Consider the following 24,975-nt stretch of genomic DNA (forward strand, 5'->3'; position numbering starts at 1 on the left):
AAAGGAGGGTAGAGAGGTCAGAGGCCTGCCCCCAAGGCCTGACACACCTAACATTATCACAAGACTGTAACAAGGGCAGTTGAGCCAGGAACCGATACCTGTCATAACGCCACACCTATGGAAAGGTGCACCTCGCCACCGAATTGAATTGCTACACCGTCTGCTCCTGCTTCAACTCTTTCCCACCAGCAGTTTCCAGCACACACCTCCAGCCACGCTCGATGCCTTCACCCTCTTGATGCCCTGCCCTGGCTCTCCACTGCTGTTTCCTGGGAGGGGCCTGCCTCTGCGCAGTTGCACCTCTGGTGCAGGCCCTTTCTGTCTTAATTGCTTCAAGGCCTGTCTGGAGGGGCTGCGTGCGTCCCTCTGGGTGAGTTGTTTTTATTTTTGGGATCCGTGCTTCTGACCCCAAGGTTCCACATCTGCCATCTGTGATAGAACCTGCTTGCTCACCAGTGCCCAGGCTCTCGGGGCTCCTGGTTTGTCCTCCGGTGCACCAGCTCCTGCTGTCCTTCACGGTTCTAAAAAGATTCTCCATTTTCTGTCTTTGTCTCGGGGCTGCAATCTAGATGTTTTCTTTCTATTTTATTCATTCTCTTTTCAGCTGAAGTACTCTTGTTTAATGCAGTCACCAAGGTTTTATTTTCAGTGCCTATGTTTTTAACTCTAGAAGCTCAATTAGTTTATTTTAAATTAATTTTTTAATTTAAAAGAGATGGAATCTCACTTCAGAGGGGTAAACCTTGTGTGATGTAGGTGGTGAGCTAGTTTCTTCAGCACAGATACTGTTTGCTTCTGTGAGAGCCATGGGACACCATGGGCCTCAGAGAGTGCAGCCCTGTGTGGGAATCGAGTCCACTCTCTCCCAGGTGCAGCCTCATCTCCTGTCCGCTCCATCCTTTCCTCCCAAGAACACCTCATGGTTTCTAGCTCTTGGGGTTTATATTACCTTTTTGTGGCTCTACTATTTATTTACTTATTTTTATTTTTGAGACAGGGTCTCGCTCCCCCACCCAGGCTGGAGTGCAGTTGCAACCTCATGGCTAATCAAAGCCTCAGCCCTCCCGGGCATAAGGGATCCTCCTACCTCAGCCTCCCATGTAGCTGGGACCACAGACGCACGCTGCCATGCCAGGCTAATTTTTAAATTTTTCGTAGAGACTGGGTCTCACTATATTGCCAAGGCTGGTCTCAAACTCCTGACCTCAAGCAGTCCTGCTGCCTCGGCCTCCCAAAGTGCTGGGAGGCTTCCCAAAGCCACTGCAGCCGGCACCAGCCTTCCTTTTTAAAGATAATCCTGGCCGGGCGCGGTGGCTCACGCCTGTAATCCCAGAACTTTGGAAGGCCGAGGCGGGCCGATCACGAGGTCAAGAGATCGAGACCATCCTGGCCAACACGGTGAAACCCTGTCTCTACTAAAAATACAAAAATTAGCCGGTCGTGGTGGCGGGCGCATGTAATCCCAACTACTCAGGAGGCTGAGGCAGGAGAATCACTTGAACTCAGGAGGCAGGGGTTGCAGTGAGCCGAGATCGCGCCCACTGCACTGTATCCTGGAGACAGAGTGAGACTCCATCTCAAAAAAATAAAAAGTAAAAAAAAAGATAATCCTGTGCACTGAAATGTGCTCTAAAAGGTTGGGATTTGTAGTTCTGCTTTTGTGTTTACAAACATTTAAGAAGTTATTTTCTTGGTTGGGTGTGGTGGTTCACGCCTGTAATCCAGCACTTTGGGAGGCCAGTGCTGCAGATCACCTGAGGTCAGGAGTTTGAGACCAGCCTGGCCAACATAGTGAAACCCTGTCTCTACCAAAAATATAAGAAAAAATTAGCTAGGCGTGGTGGCGCATGTCTGTAATCCCAGCTACTCTGGAGGCCGAGGCAGGAGAATCGCTTGAACCAGGGAGATGGAGATACAATGACCCAAGATCGGGCGATTGCACTCCAGCCTGGGTGACAGAGCTAGACGCCATCTCAAAAAAAAAAAAAAAAAAAAAAAAAAAAAAACTTGTAAATTTGGATTTTAGTGATGGTTTTGCAATGTATAAATTTACCAAAAATCATCAAATTTATTTAAAATAGTTGAACGTTATGGTATGTAAATTACACCTCAGTAGAACTGCTAAAAAAATTAATGAGGCATATCAAAAAACACATGTGCCAGCTTTAAGGATATGTCCTGCCCAAATATGGCACCGTTTGGGAATAAAGACAGCCGTAAATTGTAAATCAGTCAAAAAATACAGGAGTCCATGGGTCCAGTGCGATAACAAACAGAAAAATGAATGTATAGGAAGGCAGGGTTCTCCCCTCCTGCAGATGACGAGATAGGAGAGTTAGGCAGCCCCTGTTTTGTGCCCATGAGAGTGGAGGCTGGCTCAATGAGTGCGGGGTCGGGAGAGAGGCTGATGAGGAGGAGGACATTGCTGCTCTCAGGGTGTCTCCCTGGGAACGCTCACTTGTTGCCAGTGGAAACGCAGGAGACGGAGGAACTACATGGAACACCTTGGCCAAGGGACCCCTGTGAGCAGCACCAAGGAGGGGCAGCATCACCCGCGCTGTTTTCCAGCAGTTGTTCAGGCTTCACAGGGATTTCTGATTATTTCAAATTGGATGTTTCTTTAATGGCATCAAGTACTAGTTTGTTTATGTCAATGAAATACTCGGGTTTTTTCCTAATGATAGCTTTGTAGTATAGTCTTAGGAAACACAAGAGAAGCCCTCCTTATAGAGCACCCTCCAAGAGAACGTGTGGCTCAGCCTATCCTGGTGACTCTCCACCACACTAGTAATGCCCAGTCCTCAGCCTGCAGCCCTCACTTGCTGGCCCCCGAGCCCAGAGTGCTGGCCGGTGTCCTTGGAGGACTCGATCGCTGGGAGCACCCAGTGGCCCTTGGTGTCAGCACCATACCCTGCTTTTCTGGAGGCTGCTGGCACCTGCTTTGGACCCTGAGGAAGAAGTGGGTTTTGGGAATGGTCTGCTAAGTGGTTCTGGAACTTAGAGTCCTCAGTGGGTCCTGTGAGTCGCTGCCTGAGGTTGTGCCTATAAACCATTATAGGAGAAATGCTCACACCCCTTGCCCCTGTTCCCACATGTGCTCTGCTCCCCTCTGATGGATTCCGCCCCTTCCAGTTTCTCCGGATCTGCGCCGACCTTTTCTGCCTGGTGCCATTCCTTGTGTTCGTGGTGGTGCCGTTCATGGAGTTTCTGCTGCCTGTTGCTGTGAAGCTCTTCCCCAACGTGTTGCCATCCACATTTGAGACTCAGTCACTCAAGGTAAGGGCAGCATCCCAACCGCTTGTTTTAGAATGAGTCTGAAATTCATTGTGATAGCTTCCTTGTTTGTGACTTTTCAGGTGCTAGATATTTTTGAGACTTTATGTATCTTCATATTGTCCTTGTGCTGTGCAATAATTATTTAGTGGATGCTGGGTTTTGGATTTGTTTCTCTTTATTTCGTTATTTATTTATTTATTTTTGAAACAGGGTCTTGCTCTGTCACCCAGGCTGGAGTGCAGCAGTGCGATCTTGTCTCACTGCATACAACCTCTGCCTCCCGGGTTCAAGCGAATCTCCTGCCTCAGCCTCCCAAGTAGGTGGGATTACAGGCGTGTGTGCCACCATACACAGGTCTCGCCCTGTCACCCAGGCTGGAGTGCAGTGGTGCAATCACGGCTCACTGCAGCCTCAAGTTCCTGGACTTAAGTGATCCTCTTGTCTTAGCTCCCGAATAGCTGGGACTACAGGCTAAGCCACCACGCCTGACTAATTTTTTTTTGTTTGTTTTTTATAGACAAGATCTGCTATGTTGCCCAGGCTGGTCTCAAACTCCTGGGCTCAAGTAATCCTCTTGCCATGACCTCCCAAAGTGTTATTATGGGTGTGAGCCACTGCTTCCAGCTCAATGTATTTTAAAATACAGGTTTTCTAGACTAGGAACACTCCCTACCTGTGCTATAGGGGAGTCATGAGGTCCTTCTAGGGCAGGGTCAGCCAGCTGCAGCCCACAGGCCAGATCAGGACCCTGCCTGTTCTCAGTAGAGCCCTGTGGGGACCTGCGATGCCCAGTCGTGTGTCTTGTCTGTGAGGCACCAGCAGAGTTAAGCATTTGTTTTAGACCACACAGCCATGAAGGCCAGATGCTTTCCTGTCTAGCCCATTACGGAAAGTGTGCCGATCCTTGCTTTAGGGAATCACACGAGTTTGTTTGGTTTTTTTGGTTTGTTTGTTTGTTTTTGTTTTGTTTTTGTTTTTTTTGAGACGGAGTTTCGCTCTGTCACCCAGGCTGGAGAGTGCAGTGGTGCAATCTCAGCTCACTGTAGCCTCCACCTCCTGGGTTCAAGCGATTCTTGTGCCTCAGCCTCCCAAGTAGCTGGGATTACAGGTGTGCATGCCTGGCTAATTTTTGTGTTTTTAGTAGAGACGGGGTTTCACCGTGTTGGCCAGGCTGGTCTCAAACTCCTGACCTCAGGTGATCCACCCACCTTGGCCTCCCAAAGTGCTGGGATTACAGGCATGAGCCACTGTGCCCGGCCCACACGGGTACTTTTTAAAACCATGAAATAAAAGAGTTTGAGAATGTATTGCACTTAGATGAGAGTCAGTGTTTTGTGAAATGTTTCTGGGAGTGGGGGTCCGGCACAGGCGTGAGATGTTTTCCTTGCCCGAACCACAGTCTGAGCAGTTGGAATGCAGTGCCCTCTCTGCCCTTGCAGGAGGAGAGGCTGAAGAAGGAGCTTCGGGTCAAGCTGGAGCTGGCCAAGTTCCTCCAGGACACCATCGAGGAGATGGCCTTGAAGAACAAGGCAGCCAAGGGCAGCGCCACCAAAGACTTCTCTGTGTTTTTCCAGAAGGTGCTGTGATACATCTGAGTCCCTGTGACCTCACCAGGGAGACTTCCCTGATTTTCTGTTTCCCTTTCTCTGTGCTCAGCAGAGTGGAGCTCCCCCAGGTGCTGGCTGGTGCTTGAAAGTTTACCCAGGAGGCTCAGTCGGGGGCCAGTGGAGTGTCAGGAGTCTGGCCCCCATGAGCTCCCAGTGAGTTGAGCTGTGGTGGCTGCGCCTCTTCAGCCTTCGGAATTATGGGTGTCTGTGTCTCATCACCCTGCAGCTGTCCAGGAGCAGTAGAATCTGACCCATGAGGAGCCTCAGACCCTGATGGTGTGAGGTGTGGGTGGCTTGGCCGGGCTCCTCTGCTGGGCATTGCCCTCTGGCTGGAGTCAGTCAAGAAGGTCCCAGGTCCCAGGGGTTGGTCAGAGGCCTGGACTGTGGGAGCAGTGGGGGCTGGAGAGGAGGAGCGGCCCTTGAGGTTTCCTGCGGTCATGTGGTGAGTGAGGTGAGGATGGGGAGAGGGCAGCTGCCACGGATGAGATCCCTGAGGACTAGATGGGGTTGACGAGGCCAGTGTTGTTGGCTTGAGGGACTTGTGCCACTTTGGAGTGAGAAGGATGTGTCTGAAGTGCAGGAAGAGCTTAAACCAGGGGCTAGAAACTCCAGCCATGCGTGTGCGTTGTCTCTGGGGTTTTCCCGCTGCAGCACAGAGGCGAGTGGTTTCCATGGCTGCAAAGCCAGAAATACTTGCTGTCTGGCCCTTGACAGAAAAGACTGCCAGGCCGAGGCCTAACCATGGAGAAGCCTCTCGGGAGGAGGCGACACAGCCATGGGGCTGCTGAGCCCCCCAGGGAGTGGGTGGTGGTTCCACCAAGATGTTTTAGGGGGAGCCATGCTTTGGGAGCCTCACCCAGGATGTCGTGCCTTGCAGAGCAGGAGGAGGGGCCCGTCCCAACCTTTCCTGGGCCGCCCAGCTGCCAAGAAGGATGTGCTTGCAGTCACCTGCATTGGGGTGTGCTGCGTAGGGCTGCCCCCAGGAGCACACCTGAAACAGTGTCTCAGAGCTGGCATCCTGCATGTTACGATTTGAGTTGGGCACCAAGTCAGGCTCGTCCTCCCTCATCTGTCACCTCTGCTAGGTACCCTCCTAGCCCAGCTCTTGGCAGAGACTGAGCTGGTGGCTTGTCCCTCAGGTGGTAGGAACTGCAGAGGATCACCCAAAGGGCCCTGAGTGATCCACGCCAAGGGACTCTAGCTCTCCCTAAAGAGCTAGATGGCCACCCCTCCCCCAAGGCTCAGGCAGTCATCCGTGGGAGATGCAGGTGCACACAGGTGCACCTCTTCCTGCCCCAGAGCAGCAGGGTCCCGGCCACTTCTGTGGCAGAGAGAGGATCACAGGACCTGCATGCAGCAGCCTGTGGGCCCGGGCGTCTCCCCCAGCAGACAGCAGCCTCAGCTTTGCTGGTTCAGGCAGGAGAGGTCCACAGGCCAGATGCCACCTTTCCCCAGGCTAGCCCAGCACCGGAGTCAGAAGTCAGTGGTTTGAGGCCAAGCTGGGCAGGTGACTTGAGGTCGGGTATTTGAGACCAGCCTGGCCAACATGGTGAAACCCCATCTCTACTAAAATACAAAAATTAGCTGGGTGTGGTGGCGCAGCCTGTAATCCCAGCTACTCGGGAGGCTAAGGCAGGAGAATCCCTTGAACCCAGGAGGTGGAGGTTGCAGTGAACCGAGATCACTGCATTCCAGCCTGGGTGACAGAGCGAGACCCTGTCTCAAACAAACAAACAAAAAAAAGAAGTCAGTGGTTTGAGTCCCTGAGGATGAGAGGCAGCACCCTTTGGGAATGTGATTGGTCATGGGAGGGAGCCGGGTGGGCACGTGTCCCGGGGATGACCCTTGTGACCACTTCCGCAGATCCGGGAGACAGGGGAGAGGCCCAGCAATGAGGAAATCATGCGTTTTTCCAAATTATTTGAGGATGAGCTGACCCTGGACAACCTGACACGGCCGCAGCTGGTGGCCCTGTGCAAGCTGCTGGAGCTGCAGTCCATCGGCACCAACAACTTCCTGCGCTTCCAGCTTACCATGCGGCTGCGCTCCATAAAGGCAGATGACAAGGTGAGCCTGGCCATACTCCGCACCACAGCTCTGGTGTTTTACCTTTTTTTTTCCTGATGATAAAAGCAGCATGTCCTCATTGTAGAAACTCTGGACGATGCTGAACGATCGAAAATAAGCTCACTAGGAGTCTTGCCACTTGCAGATTGCAGATCCTTTGAAGATGGATGTCTTTTCTCTGGCAGCTTCTCGGATGATCTCTCTGTTTGGATTTCATCAGATTTATAATAACTTGCTTAGGTGTGTCTGTCTTTGTGATCATCCTGCTTATTGATGACAGTGCCTCTGTGCCTCTCTCCTCACATCAGGGTCTTCATCGAGGGTCCGTTTGCCCCTTTGCCCTGTCCTGTCCATCACACATGCTTGCCTGTGTGCTTCACGCCCTTTTGTGCTTTCAGGGCGCTGCCCTCCTTCTAGGTCTGATTACTGCTTTTTTTTTTTTGAGACGGAGTTTCGATCTTGTTGCCCAGGTTGGAGTGCAGTGGTGAGATCTCGACTCACTGCAACCTCCGCCTCCTGGGTTCAAGCGATTCTCCTGCCTCAGCCTCCAGAGTAGCTGGGATTACAGGCTCCCGCCACCATACCCGGCTATTCTTTGTATTTTTTAGTAGAGACAGGGCTTCACCACATTGGCCAGGCTGGCCTCAAACTCTGGACCTCAAGTGATCTGCCCACCTCGGCCTCCCAAAGTGCTGGGATTACAGGCATGAGCCACTGTGTCCGGCTGGTTACTCTTTTATTCATACTAGGAGCTCTTAAGATTTCAGTTCTCAGGTAAAACTGTTCATCTTGTCATCTGTCTTTTTGAATGCACTAACCCTAGTTCACATTGATTACTCTAATAACTTGGCGGTCCGTAGGCCTTTTTCTTTTGCTCTCCCTTCTGATTTTGTTTGTAGTGTTTAGTTTTTCCTGAATGCAGGCATTGTCTGTGGAAGACAAAGAGGTTCAGGGAAGTGTTGAACTCTTCCAGGAAGAGCCTGCCTGCATCTCTGGTGAGCAGGTTGAGGGCCAGTCATTTCCATGAATCAAGGCAAGGCCATGTGGGGAGCCTGTATCCCGCCCTCGCCGGGACACAACAGGCACCCCAGCCCTGGTGGTGATGGTATCAGAGAAGGCTGAGGGGGCCAGCCCCTGTGGTGTCAGTGGAGACCAGGTAGGGGGCTTGAGCTTTCCTCTCATCTGACAGTGTATCCGCCACACTCCCCCACCGCTGGGGTGGCCTTGGGGACCCAGCGGAGAGTTGGGACTTTGACCACTGCCCAGCAGGAACAGGGTCACATCTACCATGGTGCCAGTGGGAGCCAGGTGGGAAACAGTACTGAGATGCTTCTGCCCTCCTGCTGGGGGAGACACCTGTGAGAGCCAGAACTCCCACCCACCTGTTCCCAGCGGCAGCAAGCCGCACCGCTGTCCCGCAGATGTCTGTGGAGGCAGGATGGGGAGCCTGCACTTCTTACGAGGCAGCGCTCCCACCACTTCTAAAATATGCCTGGGATTTAGCTTATGGATGTGAGTGAGTGACAACATGGAGAGGTCAATGCCATTGAGAGAAATGTGTTACCCACAGCTCCCCTGTCACTCAGCGCCACAAAACCTCCACACCCATGGGGAGCAGGAAGCTGGGGGGACGACGCCTGCCTTCCTTGTCGGCAGTAGGTGGAGACATGTCTGACTGGGCAGGAAGGGAAACACAGACGTTAGGGTTTGTGGTTGGCCCGTGAAAGCTGGACCGTAGGGAAGTGGAAACAGCTTTGGCCTTGTTAGCTTGGTCCTGGGATTGGTAGACGCCAGATCGTCAATTGCAAACTCTGCAAATTAGAACACCTACCGCCCATGCCACCATGCACCAGAGGAGGTCAGCTGCGGCACACTGGAAGTCAGATCTAGATTCAAGAAGCAGGAAGGTATCAGTGAATGAGAAAAACAGCGCCTGGTACCAACCCTGAGATGACAGTTAGAGACCCTGCACCTGGGCCTCAAACAGCCACCAGCGCAGAGCTCCAAAAGCCACAACAGAGTAGAACATGTGAAAAACAGATCTGGGCAAAGAAAGAGAAGAAATATGTTATTAATAATATTAAAAGATATTGAGAGAAGATATTAAGGCCAGGCACAGTGGCTCACATCTATAATCCCAGCACTCTGGGAGGCCAAGGTGGGAGGACTGCTTGAGCCTGGTAGTTTGAGACCTTCCTGGGCAACATAGTGAGACCCCCCCACCTCTACAAAAAAATTTAAAAATTAGCTGGGCTTGATGACTTGCGCCCATAGCTCCAGCTACTCAGGAGGCTGAGGCAGGAGGATTGCTCGAGCTTGGGAGATTGAGCTTGCAGTGAGTTGTGATTGTGTCACTGCACTCAGCCTGGGCAACAGAGGGAGACTCCGTCTCTCAAAAAAATTTGAAAAAGAAGAACCAAATGAAAAATTACAACTGAAAAATACAATATCTAAAGTCAAAACCTGGGTGGGCTCAACAGCAGAATGGATAAGATAAAAGACAGAACCAGTAAACATTAAGATAAAATGATAGAAATTACCTGTTTGAACAACAGAGAGAAAATAGTAGAAAACATTGTACAGAGCCCCACAGCCTGTGCTGTAGCAAGTGTCGACCATCTGTGTTATCTGATGTTCCGGGGGAGAAAGGATAGAGCAGGGCTGAAAAAGTACCTCAAGAAATAATGGCTGGTTGAAAACTTCCCAGGCTCAGTTAAAGATGTAAATCTGCAAATTTCAGAAGCTGAGTGAACCCTGAGTAGGATAAACCCAAATAAATTCACAGCAAGTCACGTCAGAGTCAAACTAATGAACCCTGAAGACAAAGGGTTTTTAAGGCAGTGAGAGAAAGGCATCGTGTGTGTGTGTGTTTCATTTATGAATTTATGAATGCCAGGTCTTTTTTTGGGTTTTCGGGGAGACGGTGTCTTGTTCTGTTGCCCAGGCTGGAGTGCAGTCCACTGGCACAATCTCAACTCACTGTAGCCTTGATCTCCTGGACCCAAGCCATCCTCCCACCTCAGCGCCCCGAGGAGCTAGGACCACAGGCCTGTGCCACCACACCAGCTAGTTTTGTTTATTTTTCTTGTAGAGATGAGGTCTTACTATTATGCTGCCCAAGCTGGACTGGAACTCCTGGGCTCAAGTGATTCTCCCACCTTGGCCTCCCAAAATGTTGGGACTACAGGCGTGAGCCACTGTTCCTGGCCAAGAACGGCATCTTTACCATTAGGGGAAAATTTGAATGACAATGGATTTCTCATCAGGAACTGTGGAGACCAGAGGAAGTGGAGCATTATTTTTCAAGTGTTAAAAGAACTGTCAATCCAGGATCTATAACCAGCAAAAATATAGCAATGATGCGGAGCCAAGGCAGTATCAGAGGGAAGGAAGCTAAGACTGTGTCACCAGCAGACCTCCCCTAAAGGAAGGGCTGAGGGAAGCTCCTCGACCAGAAAGGAAACAGTAAGAGAAAGTACCTCGGTGCAGCAGGAAGAGTTCCCAGCAACCAGAGCGAGGGTTGGCATGGCGAGCTGCCCTCTCCCTGCGCCTTCTGCAGCGAGCGGGGCTGAGGGACGGGCTCCACAGTGTGGGTGGAGGCGACGATGCGAGTGGAGGCGACGGCTGAGACTCAGAACAGACAGAGGGGAAGCTTCAGCACTTGCCTTCGTGGGTGGAGCGCCGACTCCACTGCACTACAGTGAGCTGCGTCCGTGGATTGTGTATCGTGATCCCCAGAGCAACACTGAAAATGCTGCACAGAGACTCCAGACCACCAGAGCGAAATCAAACGGAGGCCAGCCAGTCCCCAGGAGGACAGGGAGAAGAAAGCAGACAGAAAGCATCTTCATTCCTGATCAACTGGCGGAGCCCAGCTTAGTAGGCGAAGGGTTCGGCTAAGGAGGGCACGCATGCCGCAGAATGCCGCATGGCAGTGAGAGGCCTAACCCGGCACACCCATAGCACCCCCAGTGGGTCCTCAGGGAACCCCAGAGGTGACTCCTGCATGATCCTGTTCAGAGAGCACTCCAGGTGACAGCAGCAGACATGGAGACAAGCGCGTCTGTGAACGGGCAGCACCGGAAGCTGGGGAAGGTGGCCTCTGTCTTGACTGGGTGGGTGGCATGTGCTAATTGCAGTGCTGCTGGTGAGACATTATGCTAGGGGAGGCATCTGATGCATGGGAGCTTTGTTACTTGTTAAAACTGGATGTGTGTCCACAGTTACGTCAAGTTTGGTTTTAGAAGTGGAGGTGGTGGTACTGTCTACCCCACAGGGTGGTTGTGATGTGGAGTGAACTCTGAGATGGTGGGTCCTGCTGCAGAGTCCTGGCGTGGGAGCCCTGTTGCCGGCATCTGCCTAGCAGTAGCTGTCATTACTTCTCCGTGTCTCTCTTCACCTGTTGCTCCCTGTATGCCTTGGTGTCCTCTATCTCTGGGACTCCTGTTTGCTTTTCCAGTTGGTGTCACAGTGACCTTGGGCTGAGCGGAAGAGAGGGGCCCTTTGGGTATGAGGTCAAGATGTGTCTTCAGAGTGTCTGGTTCCCTCGCCTTCCGTCCCTCCTTCTTTTCCATCCTTGGCACACTTTGGCAGATGGGGGACTGGGGGATCAGGAGAAACAGCAGGTGGCAGGAGTGGCCAGGGTGGGGCTGGTTCTGCCATCAGGACAGAGGGTTGGAGGTGGACTTCTTTGTCTCGGGGTTGATCGTGGCCGCTCTGCACTTCCCAAGATCCTGACCCTCCGTCACAGGCTTCCAGTCACTTCTAACCTAGAACTGGGCTTTGGTGGCAGTGGTTTGATTCTTGCTTGGCAAAATCTGTTAGCCACTTACTCTGGAGGGTGTTCACATAGACACTGTCACCCACCAGCAACTGTCCCAGATGATAATTCACTGCTTTGTTTTCTAGCTGATTGCTGAGGAAGGGGTGGACAGCCTGAATGTCAAGGAGCTGCAGGCAGCGTGTCGGGCACGAGGCATGCGGGCCCTGGGCCTCATGGAAGACCGCCTGAGGGGTCAGCTGAAGCAGGTGCGTGAATTCACCTTGTGCCAGGCCGGCATGGGCTCAAGGGAAACATCAGCCTTGAAAGGCCACTTGGAGGCTCTTCCCAAACTCTGGGCCGGCCTGGCGAGGCGACACTGTGACCTCTCTGGGGACGGCTAGGATGTTTGGGCTGTTGCTCGCCCTTCTGCTCTTACCACATTCACACCCCTGCATTCTCACCTTTCATTGCCTTTTGAATATTGCTTTGATTTTTCTTGTTTGCTTTTAGTTGATTTTAAAGACCTTAATAACTTACTATTTTGGTTATCTGTAGTCAGATGAGGACTGGAGTTCACCTCTGAGATGTCGGACGTGTTCACATTTTGATTCTTTCTGAACTGGGGCCATGGAAGGTTTGGGTGGCATGGCACGGTCTGACTTTGGAACCGCCCCTTCTCTTGGCCACGCCCTGAGCTGGTGCCTGGTTCCCAATGCCATCAAACTGAGTGGCTTGTAGGTCGGAAAGTGACAGCCCCAGCCCCTCACTCTTACATGGAAAGGTTAAGGGGTGCAGGGCTCCAGCCGGTTTCCTCCCGGTGCCCTGGCACTGGCATGCCCTTGTTGGCAGTCATCCTCCTCCCGGGTTTTTCACACAACCTGCAAGTGTAGATGAAGGTGTGTGTACACACTTCTCTCGACACAGACAGTATTTATGGTGTGATCCTGTGGCACCCCCTGCCTTCCACAGCTGCGTCTTCCATTGGATTCCCCAGCAGAGCCTTCTCTGTGTCTGGCATGGGTGCTGACCTCCCTAGCACTCTGCCTAGCCTTCTGGAGCTCCGTGGGGACATGGGCCACACACACAGGGGTGTCTGAGCAGGGGAGCAGGTGCTGTCCCTGCCCAGGCCCCTCGGCCCCCAGGGGAGTGTGGTGCACTGGGGGCCCGAGTGTCATGTGTTCACACTTTTCCTTCTCTACCCACCTCTCGGCAGTGCCTTTCTTCTCTTAGGGTTTGTTCTCATGTTTTGCCCTGTGTTCAGTTTGTCTCTAAACATTGTCACGGTCTTTCTTGCCCATTTGGAGATTGTCTTGGTGTCACTCAAGCAGCCAGCCCCGGAACCTGGCCTGTGCAGAGCCTGCAAGGGCCCGAGTGCTGACCGGCCTCAGTGACACTGCCTCTGTAGGCCCGTATATGTTGACCTGGGCTGGTCTTGTTTCTTTGTTTGAGACAGAGTCTTGCTCTGTCACAGGCTGGAGTGCAGTGGCGTGATTTTGGCTTGAAACAACCTCCGCCTCCCTGGTTCAAGCAATTCTTGTGCCTCAGCCACCCAAGTAGCTGGGACTACAGGTGCTCACCACTATGCCTGGCTAATTTTTGTATTTTTAGTAGAGATGGGATTCGCCATGTTGGCCAGGCTGGTCTCGAACTTCTGACCTCAGGTGATCCGCCCACCTTGGCCTCCCAAAGTGCTAGGATTACAGGCGTGAGCCACCGCGCCCAGCCCCTGGGGTGTTTTTAAGTGAAGAGTTGGTGCCCTGTTCTGAGGCCCTTGGGGTCCTCGCTGTGGGGGTTGCTGACCCCCAAGCCTCTCTGGTGTTTTGTTTACTAAGGCCGTCATCGGGTCACGCAGCACAGCAACAAACAGACCTTGCAGAACTTGAGACACCATCTTCTCTGAGAGCTATTCTGGTGATGAGATGGGCGGACCTGCTGTGGTGCCAGCAGGGTTGGGGGGCTGCCCATCTGCTGAATCTGGCCTTGGTTGCAGTGGCTGGACCTGCACCTGCATCAGGAGATCCCCACATCGCTGCTCATCCTGTCCCGGGCCATGTACCTCCCGGACACCCTCTCTCCAGCCAACCAGCTCAAGTCCACACTGCAGACCCTCCGAGAGATTGTGGTACGTGCTGTCGGAGACCCCTTTTACCTCATCTCTTCATAGGTGTCTCCGCTCTTCTGGGGTGGGGGGAGGTGTGCAAGTGCACTCATTCCTCAACCATGGGCGAGAATCCCCCCATCCACCCAGCCTGCCTCCCACCCCCTCGCTAGTACCCCCACCCAGCCACCTGTCCCCTTCCTTCCATCCCTCCTCACCAGCCCCTTGCCTGCCATCCCCCGTGTGGCACAGTTACCAGTGGTCCCGACCTGGCCACGTGTTGGCTGCTGTGGATCTGGGCCGCGGCCCTTGGAGCTGTGCCAGCAGCACCTGTGCTCCTTCCCACACGTCAGGAGTCATCGGGCGAGCGCAGAGGGCGGCCCAGAGGCCTCCCAGCAATTGCAGGCAGCACCTCGGCAGTGCCTTCTGTCCTGTGTGTGTGAAGCCCAGGTGGTGACAGGGGCAGGGGACACAGGACACAGGACAGAGGTGAGGGGCAGCAGGGGCCTCTGGTGGCTTCTGGGCTCACCCACAGATGTACCCTCTTCTGAAGGCAAAGGAAGCGCAGGTGAAAGTGGCCGAGGTGGAGGGCGAGCAGGTGGACAACAAGGCCAAGCTGGAGGCCACGCTGCAGGAGGAGGCGGCCATCCAGCAGGAACACCGTGAGAAGGAGCTGCAGAAGCGCTCGGAGGCGGCGGTAAGCGGTGGTCCTGCTCCGTGCCGCGTGGGGCTGTCCTGAGCTAGCCTCCCCAGAAACCCCCGCACGCCCACAGTCTTGGCCTCCCGCGTGCTTGCCCTGCAGCTCTGTCCTGCATGTTTATTTCCTCCTGGAGTGGTCAGGGAGGCAGGGTCCCCAGATGTGAGGGCTGCAACTCTGACATGGGGACTCCTCGATGGCCACAGTGGTGCTCATGGGAGATATACCTTAGCCGTCTCAGAGGGGCAAGCTTAGCATATGGCAGTGCCCACCCTCTCCTCAGGGACTTGCTGTGAGGGGCGCTGGCAGAGGAGCCTCAGGCTCCCCCAGCCTCTGGGCTCCTCTTCAACGCGGGCCCTGTGGTCCTCTTGGGTCACATGCATGGTGCCCACCCACAGGCTCAGCCTCCTGCTCTGCAAGTGACAGGGCAGCTTGGGGGAGTCTTGGGGAGACCAGAGATGGATAAGGTGCTCTAGCCTGTTCTGGAGTGGGCCCCAGGTGACCTGGCAGCTGCATGGAGCCTCCCTAGGGACCTTCTGTGGCAGGTGTGCTGCCCGATGTCACCTGCAGGCCTGCTCCCAGTGTGGCCTCTGCCATATGTTCTGAGCTTCGGAGAGCGAGAAGACTGCTTCTGTGTGATGGCGGGCCCTGGGCCGGTGTCGCCTTGCCTTTCAGAAGGATGTTGAGCCCGAATGTGTGGTAGCTGCTCCCCAAAGGCCGGGGACCAAGCCACAGCCAGAGATGCCTGACACAGTCCTGCAGTCAGAGACCTTGAAGGACACTGCCCCCGTGCTGGAGGGCTTGAAGGTAATGAGGCAGGTTCTGGGGCCCTGGAGGCTGAGGAGGGCATGGCCTGGCTTTGTGGACAGTTGTGGGGCAGGGATGGGGACAGGTTAGCTGGGGCACCTATAGCCCTCAGTGAGAGGAGATGGTGCAAGGGGTTGAGGATGAGGCCACTGGGCCCCTAGGAGGCTTGGTGGTTAGGAAAAGAGTGAGTCTGGCTGAGCTCTGCACTGTGCCTGGGTGCACAGCAGCTGACGCTGCCATGGACTTAGCACCCTGGCCCACAGTGTGGCAGGTAGAGATGCCAGTCGGCAGGTTTCAGGGCCCTTTGCCAGCTTGCCCAGAGAGTGAAGGGGTGTGGAAGCCAATGTGGCCCCTCAAGGTGGAGCCTCCTCCACAGGCCCAACCTGCTGTCACCTCCTGTGGGGTGATCTGGGCTTGGGGCATCTTCAGACTCCCCATGCGAGCCTGTGAGGTGCAGCCTCCAGGCGCCTGTGCTGCCCACCTGGGGCACCTCCTGGTACCTTCCATCTTGAACTCGCGGGCTGAAGTGCAGTGGCGCCATCTCGGCTCACTGCAGTCTCAGCCTCCCAGGTTCAAGCAACTCTTCTGCCTCAGCCTCCCAAGTAGCTGGGAGTACAGGCGTGTACCACCAGACCCACCAAATTTTTGTATTTTTAGTAGAGAGGGGGTTTCACCATGTTAGCCAGGCTGGTCTCAAACCCCTGACCTCAAGTGATCTTCCCGCCTCAGCCTCCCAAAGTGCTAGGATTACAGGTGTGAGCCACCACGCCCAGCCATAAAAAAAAAATTTGGACAGGCGCAGTGGCTCACGCCTGTAATCCCAGCATTTTGGGAGGCCGAGGCGGGTGGATCACGGGGTCAGGAGATCGAGACCATCCTGGCTAACATGGTGAAACCCCGTTTCTACTAAAAATACAAAAAATTAGCCAGACATGGTGGCATGCACCTGTAGTCCCAGCTACTCAGGAGGCTGAAACAGGAGAATGGTGTGAACCTGGGAGGCGGAGCTTGCAGTGGGCGACAGAGTGAGACTCTGTCTCAAAAAAAAAAAAAAAATTTCACTTTTTAGCAAATCAAATAGAACTATTCTGTGAAAAGAATCATGATCACATGGGATCTGTCCAAAAAATGCAAATTGGCTTGAATTTTTTTTCTTTTGTGAAGGGATCTCACTCGGTTGCCCAGTCTGCAGTGCAGACATGACCTTGGCTCACTGAAGACTTGACCTCCCAGGCTCAAGTGATTCTCCTGCCTGAGCCTCCCGAGTAGCTGGGATTATAGGTGCCCACCATCACACCCAGCTAATTGTTGTATTTTTAGTAGAGATGGGGTTTCACCATGTTGGCCAGGCTGGTCTGGAGCTCCTGACCTCAAGTGATCCTCCCACCTTGAACTCCCAAAGTGCTGGGTTTACAGGCTTGAGCCACTGTGCCTGGCCAAAATTTTTAAAATGTAATTTCCATATTAACGGACTAAATTAGAAAAGCTGGGAACGTTTATCTCGGTAGCTGCAGAAAGAGCCTGTGGCAGAACCCAGTATCCGTTCCTGATACGCAGATGTCCTGCACATGCAGGCAGCTTTCTCAGCCCAATCAAAAGCATCTGCAGAAACACCTCCAGCTGCCATCACCCTCAGTGGTGAGACGCTGATGAGGTTGTCTGTCCTCACTCTGAGCTCAGCATCAGCCTGGGGGTTTCAGTCAGGGCAGCTGAATACAGAAAACAAAACCATATAGATCAGAAAGGAAAAAGGAAAACTCTTTATTCACAAATGGAGTGAAAAATCAACTGTGCTTCACTATGGTAATGAGTAGTCAGAGAAGGTTTGAACAGTATGGCACCCCCCAAAATGAACTACTTAGGGATAAATTTGGAAAAAGATATGCAAGTGCTGTCCACAGAGTACTGTAAAATGTTGCTGAGGGAAAGAAAAACCAAACAGAGAGGCTGGGCGTGGGGCCCACACCTGTGATATCAGCACTGGGGGAAGCCGAGGTGGGAGGATCGTCTGAGTCCAGGAGTTTGAGACCAGCCTGGGCAACATAGTGAGACGCCGTCTTTACAAAAAATAAAAAGTTGGCCAGATATGTCAGTGTGTGCCTGTAGTCCCAGCTCCTGGGGAGGCTGAGGCAGGAGATTGCTTGAGCTTGGGAGATCAAGCCTGCAGCAAGCCATGATTGCACCACTGCACTCCAGCCTGGGCAACAGAGTGAGACCCTGTCTCAAAAAACAAGACAAGAAACACACGACCACAGGGGCAAATCTCAAAATAAGTGAGTGAGAGAAGTCAGACAAAAAGAGTGCTTGCTGGATGATCCGTCTATCTAAGATGCTAGAAAGTGCACCCGAGTCTGCAGTGGCAGGAGGTGGACCTGAGGTTGCCTGGGGGTCGGTGGCGGGACCCAGTGGGGACACAAAGGTGCATTTGGAGGTGACTCTTTGACTGTAGTGAAGGTTTCACAGTACATGTGTCAATTCATAGATGACATGCTTTAAACAAATGCGGTTTGGCATATGAGGGCAGACAGTGACTGCGTGCAGCAGCCAGCGTAGCAGTGAACCTGAACCCTGCTGGTCTCTCATTACCAATGACTGTCCAGTGAGACTCTTGCCCTGGGCTGCCCGTATAATATGAACAGAGCAGCTGGTCACTTGGGAACAGGCCAGTTCTTTCCCTTGGCTCAGGCTCTGTTGTTTGCCCATTTTTATCCCAGGAGGAAGAGATCACGAAGGAGGAAATTGACATCCTCAGCAATGCCTGCTCTAAGCTGCAGGAGCAGAAGAAGTCACTCACCAAGGAGAAGGAGGAGCTGGAGCCGCTGAAGGAGGACGTGCAGGACTACAGCGAGGTGGGTGGGATTTGCTCCCTGGACTCTGAGACTGCACGAAGAGTAAAATCGCTGTACTGGCCCCAAAAGTATTACATAATACTTCCGTCAGATACTTGATAAGCTGGCCTAAGAGTATTTGGAGAGGAAAGCACATTATAAATAAACCTTATTCAGTAACCTTTCCACAGCCATTCCGGCTGGACCAATCCTCTGTAATGTGGCTGTGTGCCGTTCTGGCCACAGATGTGTGTGCACCTTTTTTTTTTTTTTTTGAGAGAAGGTCTTGCTCTGTTGCCCAGGCCAGAGTGCAGTGGCACAATTTCAGCTCACTGCAACCTCCATCTCCTGGGTTCAAGCAATTCTTGTGCCTCAGCCTCCCGAGTGGATGAGACTGTAAACATGTGCCACCATGCCCAGCTCAATTTTTTGTATTTTTAGTAGAGACGGGGTTTCACCATGTTGACCAGGCTCATCTCGAACTCCTGGCCCCAGGTGACCCACCTGCCTCGCCCTCTCAAAGTGCTGGGATTACAGGCGTGGCCACCGTGCCTGGCCACATCTTTTAGTTTCTAAACATGGGAAGGTGTCTCATGAAGAGTTTGGTCACTTGACGAGATCTTATTCATGATTACGTGAAAGTGGCTTTTTTCTTTTCTTCCATGGTGATTTTTTTCCCTTTTTTTGTAAATATTACTTCCTAATAACGATTTTTTTTCTTTCTTTCTTTCTTTTTTCTTTTTTTGAGACGAAGTCTAGCTCTGTCGCCCAGGCTGGAGTGCAGTGGTGTGATCTCGACTCACTGCAACTTCCGCCTCCTGGGTTCAAATGATTCTTCTGCCTCAGCCTCCTGAGTAGCTGGGACTACAGCCATGTGCCACCACGCCTGGCTGATTTTTTGTATTTTTAGTAGAGACAGGGTTTCACCATGTTGACCAGGCTGATCTCGAACTCCTGACCTCATGAGCCACCCGCCTCGGCCTCCCAAAGTGCTGGGATTACAAACATGAGCCACTGTGCCCGGCCCCCAGTACGATTTTTTAAAAACTGTTTTCATAGCTCTGTTGGGAATGATAACTGATTTTTCAATTGGCAAAAATAATTGGCCATTTCTAGATTTATGACAGCCCTCATGCCATGTGGGTTCTCCACTGGATGTGAGGTGCTTATCACCAGCTCAGCCTGTTCCTTCCCTCCCCTCCCCTCGCCTTCCCCATTCTTCCTCATGGTGTTTACTCGTGGGGAAAAAACAACTTGGAATTTAAAAGGACACTTAAGGTTGGGCACTGGTGGCTGAGGCCTGTAATCCCAGCACTTTGGGAGGTCAAGGCAGGAGGATCACTTGAGCTCAGGAGTTTGAGACCGGCCTGGACAACATGGTGAAACACCATTTCTGCAGAAAATACAAAAATTAGCCAGGCACGATGTTGTGTGCCTGTACTCCCAGCTACTCCAGAGACTGAGGCAGGAGGATTGCTTGCTGGGAGTTGGAGGCTGCAGTGAGCTGAGATCATGCCACTTTACTCCAGTCTGGGTGACAGAGCAAGACCCTATCTCAAAAAACAAAGACACTTAATTTCCTTGATTAATTAGTTCACTGAATTTTTCTTTCACAAGTGTGAAGGAAATTGAGATTCAGAGTAGATTATGTCTTTTGCTTGCAAAGCAGTGTACGAAAATAAGAAATTTGTATGATAGAAATACAATTTTATAACTCTCTGGTTTGAATTAATGGGTTTAATTACCTTTACAAGTTAATTTATTACCTTTTTTTGTTGTTGTTTGAGATAGGGTCTCGCTCTGTCACTCAGGCTGAAGTGCAGCGATGTGATCTTGGCTCACTGCAGCCTCCACCTCCTGGGCTCAAGCCATCCTCCTGTCTCAGACTCCTGGGTAGCTGGCACTACAGGTGTGCACCACCACGCCTGGCTAATTTTTTGTTTGAATTTTGGTAGAGATAAAGTCTTGCTATGTTGCCTGGGCTGGTTTTGAACTCCTGTCCTCAAGTGATCCTCCTGCCTTGGCCTCCCAAAGTTCTGGGATTACAGGCATGAGTCACTGTGCCCAACCAGATTCTTTTTTTTTTTTTTGAGACAGAGTCTCGCTCTGTTGCCCAGGCTGGAGTGCGTTGGCATGGTCTTGGTTCACTGCAGCCTCTGCCTCCTGGGTTCAAGCGATTCTCCTGCCTCAGCCTCCCAAGTTACTGGATTACAGGTGCCTGCCATCATGCCCAGCTAATTTTTGTATTTTTAGTACAGGCGGGGTTTCACCACATTGGCCAGGCTGGTCTCGAACTCCTAACCTCAGGTGATCTGCCTGCCTTGGCCTTGCAAAGTACTGGGATTACAGGCGTGAGCCACTACACCTGACCCCCTTTTTCTTTTAAGACAAACTTTTTACAACCAAAATAATTTTATTAGGACTTGCAGGAGATCAAGAAGGAACTTTCAAAGACTGGTGAAGAAAAATACGTGGAAGAATCTAAAGCCAGCAAGAGATTGACAAAAAGGGTGCAGCAGATGATCGGGCAGATCGACGGCTTGATCTCGCAGCTGGAGATGGACCAGCAGGCTGGCAAGCTGGCCCCGGCCAACGGCATGCCCACGGGGTGAGTGGGGTGGCGGGCGCGAGAGAGGGATCGGAGACTCACATAGGGAGGCTGGTCCCTTTGCTGGATCTGAGCTGGGCCCTTCTGGCTCCAAAGGGCACATTGTAGCCTCTGCCTGGCTGCCTCTCCACCTTTGACCAGCAGTCCCAGCCAGGAACCCTCTGGCATGTCAGTCTCTGCCTCTCCGAGAGCAGTTCGTCCCTTCCTGGCCCCTCTTCCTCTTCCCACAGCCCCCTCTCCTCCCGCTCCAACCTCCGCCTCTCTTGGCTTCTGTTTCCTCTAATTACCAGGCTCTCTCTTGCCTCTCCCTCTTCCTGACCCCACCCATGCTCAGTAATGACACCAGCTCGGGCAGTCGGCCTTCTCTGTGCCCGACACATCCCAGATTCCTGCGCAGCAGTGGCTGAGGGAGCTGCCGTTTTGTGAGTCCCTTCTGGGCGAATGAAACAGCTGTTGGGTGACAGCTGGTGCCCTGCAGGTTCCAAATCTCCACCCCCACACCCACAGTGTTGTAGGTGGGCTGCACGTGGCACCCTGCTCATGCTCTCGTCCCTGCTCTTGGAGGCCCTCATCTGCCCAGGGCACCACAGCCCCCATGATCATGAAAGTATTGCCAAGTGGCCACAGGCCTGAGGAAAACAGCCCAGCAGCCATGGCCCCAGAGGGGTGGCCACTGAGGGGCAGACATGCCCGTGGAAACCCTGGACCTGGTGGTGTTTCTGTGTTTGTGTCCACGCTGGCCCTGGGAGCTCTTGGCAGTGTATGCAGGATGGGATCATACCTTGGGGGTCCGTGCTGGAGGTTGCCTGGCTCACGCGGAGCCGCCTGTGTCAGTGCTGACCACTTGCAGCCACAGGTGTGGGCAGTGAGGCCCCGTGTAGTGCTGACCACTTGCAGCCACAGGTGTGGGCAGTGAGGCCCCGTGTAGCAGGACGCCTGCCCGTGGCCACATGCAGGCTGTGCTTCCACAGGGAGAACGTCATCAGTGTCGCTGAGCTCATCAACGCCATGAAGCAAGTCAAGCACATTCCCGAAAGCAAGCTCACCAGCCTGGCCGCAGCACTGGATGAAAACAAGGATGGCAAGGTCAACATTGACGACCTCGTCAAGGTGGGCCTCGCTGGGGACCACGCAGGCCATCCGCCACCTGCTCTGGAGTGGGGTGGGGCAGGGGGACTGTTCATTGCATGTCCGGCACCCTCCTGGGCAGCTACCCTCTCCTGTCAGGGGTTTGGGTCTGTCACTGAGACTGCTCCTTTAAGCGGCTGCTCTCATTTGAAACATCAGAAGTGAGAAATTATTGAAGTTACAACTCAAGTGTTGAGACAGAAAACGCACCTAGTGGCTACGCATGTCACTGGACCCCGCCCCCAGCTGGTGGCACTGGGGCGCCGGTGGGGGGAGCGGCAGACACCTCTCAGGGGCCCCCGAGGCGGAGAGGCGACTGCACAGGGAGCCTGGGGGCACTTCACACCTGCCGGGGCCCCCCGAAGCTGAGAGGCAACTACACAGGGGAGCCAGGGGGCAGCTTGGGCACCGCCCCGAGGCTGAGAGGTGACTGCTGGGCTGAGCTCCCAAGTGCAGCCACTCAGGTTCCAGGGTAGCCCCGGAGACCCTGGCCCAGGATCCAGTCTCTGAAGGGAAGGCAGGGCTCTAGCCTGAGTGCGCACACCAATTTTCCCGATCACTGACATCTCTGAGGGGAAGCTGCCTCGTGGCTCCCGGTGCATGCGTCAGGTTAGTGATTTTCCAGACGTCTAACAGAAGTGTTGGCTGGTTTCTTGCAGTTCAGTTTGGAAGCAAGGATCATGTATCTACTGCACACTGCCCTTCCCTTCCCTGCTAGTCTGGGTGGCAGAGTGGGGACAAGGTCCCTGCATGTCACCCCACTCTGCCCTGGGAAGCCATGGCCCAGGTTCCCGGCCAGAGCAGGAACTCGACCCTGGCAGCCCCGTTGTGCCGTCTGCCACCTGTCAAGGCAGCCCCCTGGCTCCTTTGTCCTCCCACTCTGAGCCCCTTCCCCAGGGTCTGTGGCACCCCTTGGGGGAATTGGTGCTCTGAGGACCCCGGGGCCCGCAGGCAGTGATGGCGTGCATGCTGCTGCCACCCCAGCCGGGGCGGCTGACGGCGCTGGCCCCGCCTCCGCCTCACTGTGCCGTAGGGCGCAGCCACCTGAGCATCTCCCTTTCCCACGTGTGTAGGTGATGGAGCTGGTGGACAAAGAAGATGTTCACATCTCCACCAGCCAGGTGGCTGAGATTGTAGCAACACTGGAAAAAGAGGAGAAGGTGGAGGAGAAGGAAGGCAGAGAAGGAGGTCGCAGAGGTGAAGCTAGAACCACGGGCCTGGGCACCTGTCCTCCTGCTGTGCCGCCACCCTGGCAAGGGCCGTGAGGGCGATTGCTTTGTGGTGATTCTCAGTGGCTCATCTAATATTTTGGCTGGAATAAATCAGAGACTTCCATAACCAAGTAAATTTTAATTTTCATCATTCCACGGAGATTCAGTCTGTCTGGAATCCAGGAACCCCTCCACAGAATCGTGTCTGGATCCACGCTGTGGTGTGGCTGCCACGGCCTCCTGGCTCCAGAGGCAGCTGGGCCGGGCCAAGGCAGGAAGGCGCCCCCACGTGTGTGGCCTCACGTCTCAGCATCTGACTGTGCTGCCCTGTCCCCAGGGAAGAGAATGAGGACCACGTGGACTCCGCCCACACAGAGCTGGCTGCTGTGCCCACCCTCAGGGGCGTCAGGAGACACAGCCTGGCCTCCTCAGGGCTGAAGATGCCTCCATTCGCCTGTGGACCTTGATTTCTAGATTTCAGTGTCAATAGACCTGTCTTCCTGCACACTTTCAGTTGGATGTGGGTCAGTGTGGAGACGGAGGTGTCTGCCATCTCTGTGGCCTCTGGAGAGTGACGTCTCCCTGCTGGGAGTGCTGGTTCTCACGTGCGGTTTCCCTTGTGTATTGGAGCTCTTTCTCGGCTTTCTATTTCCCCCAGTTCTTTAAGCAGTCAATTGGCACAGAGTTTCCCACGCTGGTCTGCCTGCCCCAAGAGCCGCGCGACTCCGACGCAGCCCTGGCCATGGGGCTCCCTTGGGTGGTGCTTGGGCTGCGTGCCACGGGGGCTGCAGTGGATTCACTGTGTCAGGGATGAGCCTGGCTTGGGGGTTGGTGGGGCTCTGAAGCGCATTTGGGGTTTTTGTAGCTTCTAATGTGAGGTTTGGGTCCAGTGCGCCTACAGCAGCATGCCCTTCTCACCCCTTGCGGTGTTGCAGGCTCAGGCCCCTGGGCTCCTTCAGCAAGCAGGCTAGTCAGTGAGGCATGAGGATCTGGCACAGGGCATCCCCTGGGGCTTCAAGGGCAATACCCCCGTGCTTAGGGTTTGCCCTGTGCCCTCTGGGTGGGGCGGCCTCCCCGCACTCGGCACTCGGCAGCATGGCCAGGCTGGCCAGGGCGTGGGCCTGTGGTGTCCTGTGGCACCTCCACCCTCCTGCCCAGCCAGCTGTGTCACACTCATCTTTTTAAGGTCAGGTTGGTTCCTGGCAAAAATGTCCCTCCAGGGGCCTCCAAGCATAGGATTTGGAAGACAGGAACGGCACAGGCGTCCAGGAAAGCAGCTGCGCTCAGACGATGCCTTCTCCATTACTTGAAGCTTCTTTCTGTTCAGCCATTAAAGAAACTTGACAAAATAGGAACAGGAGATATTTCTCAATTGTAAACCTTTGTGCAGGGACAGTTGGCTTCCAGAGGCTTTCAGATTGCAGTTATTTGCGAAGTTGGTTTTAGATCCTTAACTAATATTTATGAATCCTCTCACCCTGTGTAAGTAGCCTGGTGTTCGTTTGTCCAAGTGTACTTACCCTCGAGAACAAGCCTTGCAGTTGCCAGGTGTGTGCAGACGCCTCTCCTGTGAGCCGCGTCGCGGGCCCAGTCAGCTGCCCCGGCTCTCGTCCTCGTCCCCACCGCCTTGGCTGAGCACTGTTGACGTGAACAGCCACTGCCACAGGCAGCCCATCCCACCGTCCCCTCTGCCCTGGACTCCGCGTGGCCTCCGAAAGCCAGCTTGCCCTCCGGGTGCTGCAGGGGCTTGGCAGGTGGGGAAGGCTCTGGTGGGTGCCTTTGGTGGCTTCCGTGACATCAGCCGTGCTCTGATGCAGGCTTGCTCCCTCGTCATCCTCCCTCATCGTTCTGTGTGCATTTTTCTCTATGTCCTGACCTTTCTTCTT

The 24,975-nt window shown here is 53.7% G+C and overlaps 1 protein-coding gene across 1 annotated transcript in view; it reads left to right on the forward strand.

The window, feature by feature from the left end:
• LOC115933202 (mitochondrial proton/calcium exchanger protein-like) overlaps positions 1–24,570 on the forward strand; it is a gene marked incomplete at its 5' end in the record, with an annotated part of 33,630 nt that extends 9,060 nt beyond the window's left edge. Inside the window, 12 exon segments of the mRNA XM_055377144.2 lie at positions 3,133–3,276; positions 4,716–4,853; positions 6,747–6,950; positions 11,859–11,978; positions 13,703–13,834; positions 14,364–14,507; positions 15,183–15,314; positions 18,029–18,163; positions 20,563–20,750; positions 21,722–21,860; positions 22,952–23,049; positions 23,051–24,570. Coding sequence (XP_055233119.2) covers positions 3,133–3,276; positions 4,716–4,853; positions 6,747–6,950; positions 11,859–11,978; positions 13,703–13,834; positions 14,364–14,507; positions 15,183–15,314; positions 18,029–18,163; positions 20,563–20,750; positions 21,722–21,860; positions 22,952–23,049; positions 23,051–23,216 — 1,740 coding nt within the window.
• Between the last annotated feature and the right edge of the window lie 405 nt (positions 24,571–24,975).

This window comes from Gorilla gorilla, chromosome 12, assembly GCF_029281585.2.
Source record: "Gorilla gorilla gorilla isolate KB3781 chromosome 12, NHGRI_mGorGor1-v2.1_pri, whole genome shotgun sequence".
In the NCBI taxonomy this organism is placed as follows: Eukaryota; Metazoa; Chordata; class Mammalia; order Primates; family Hominidae; genus Gorilla; species Gorilla gorilla.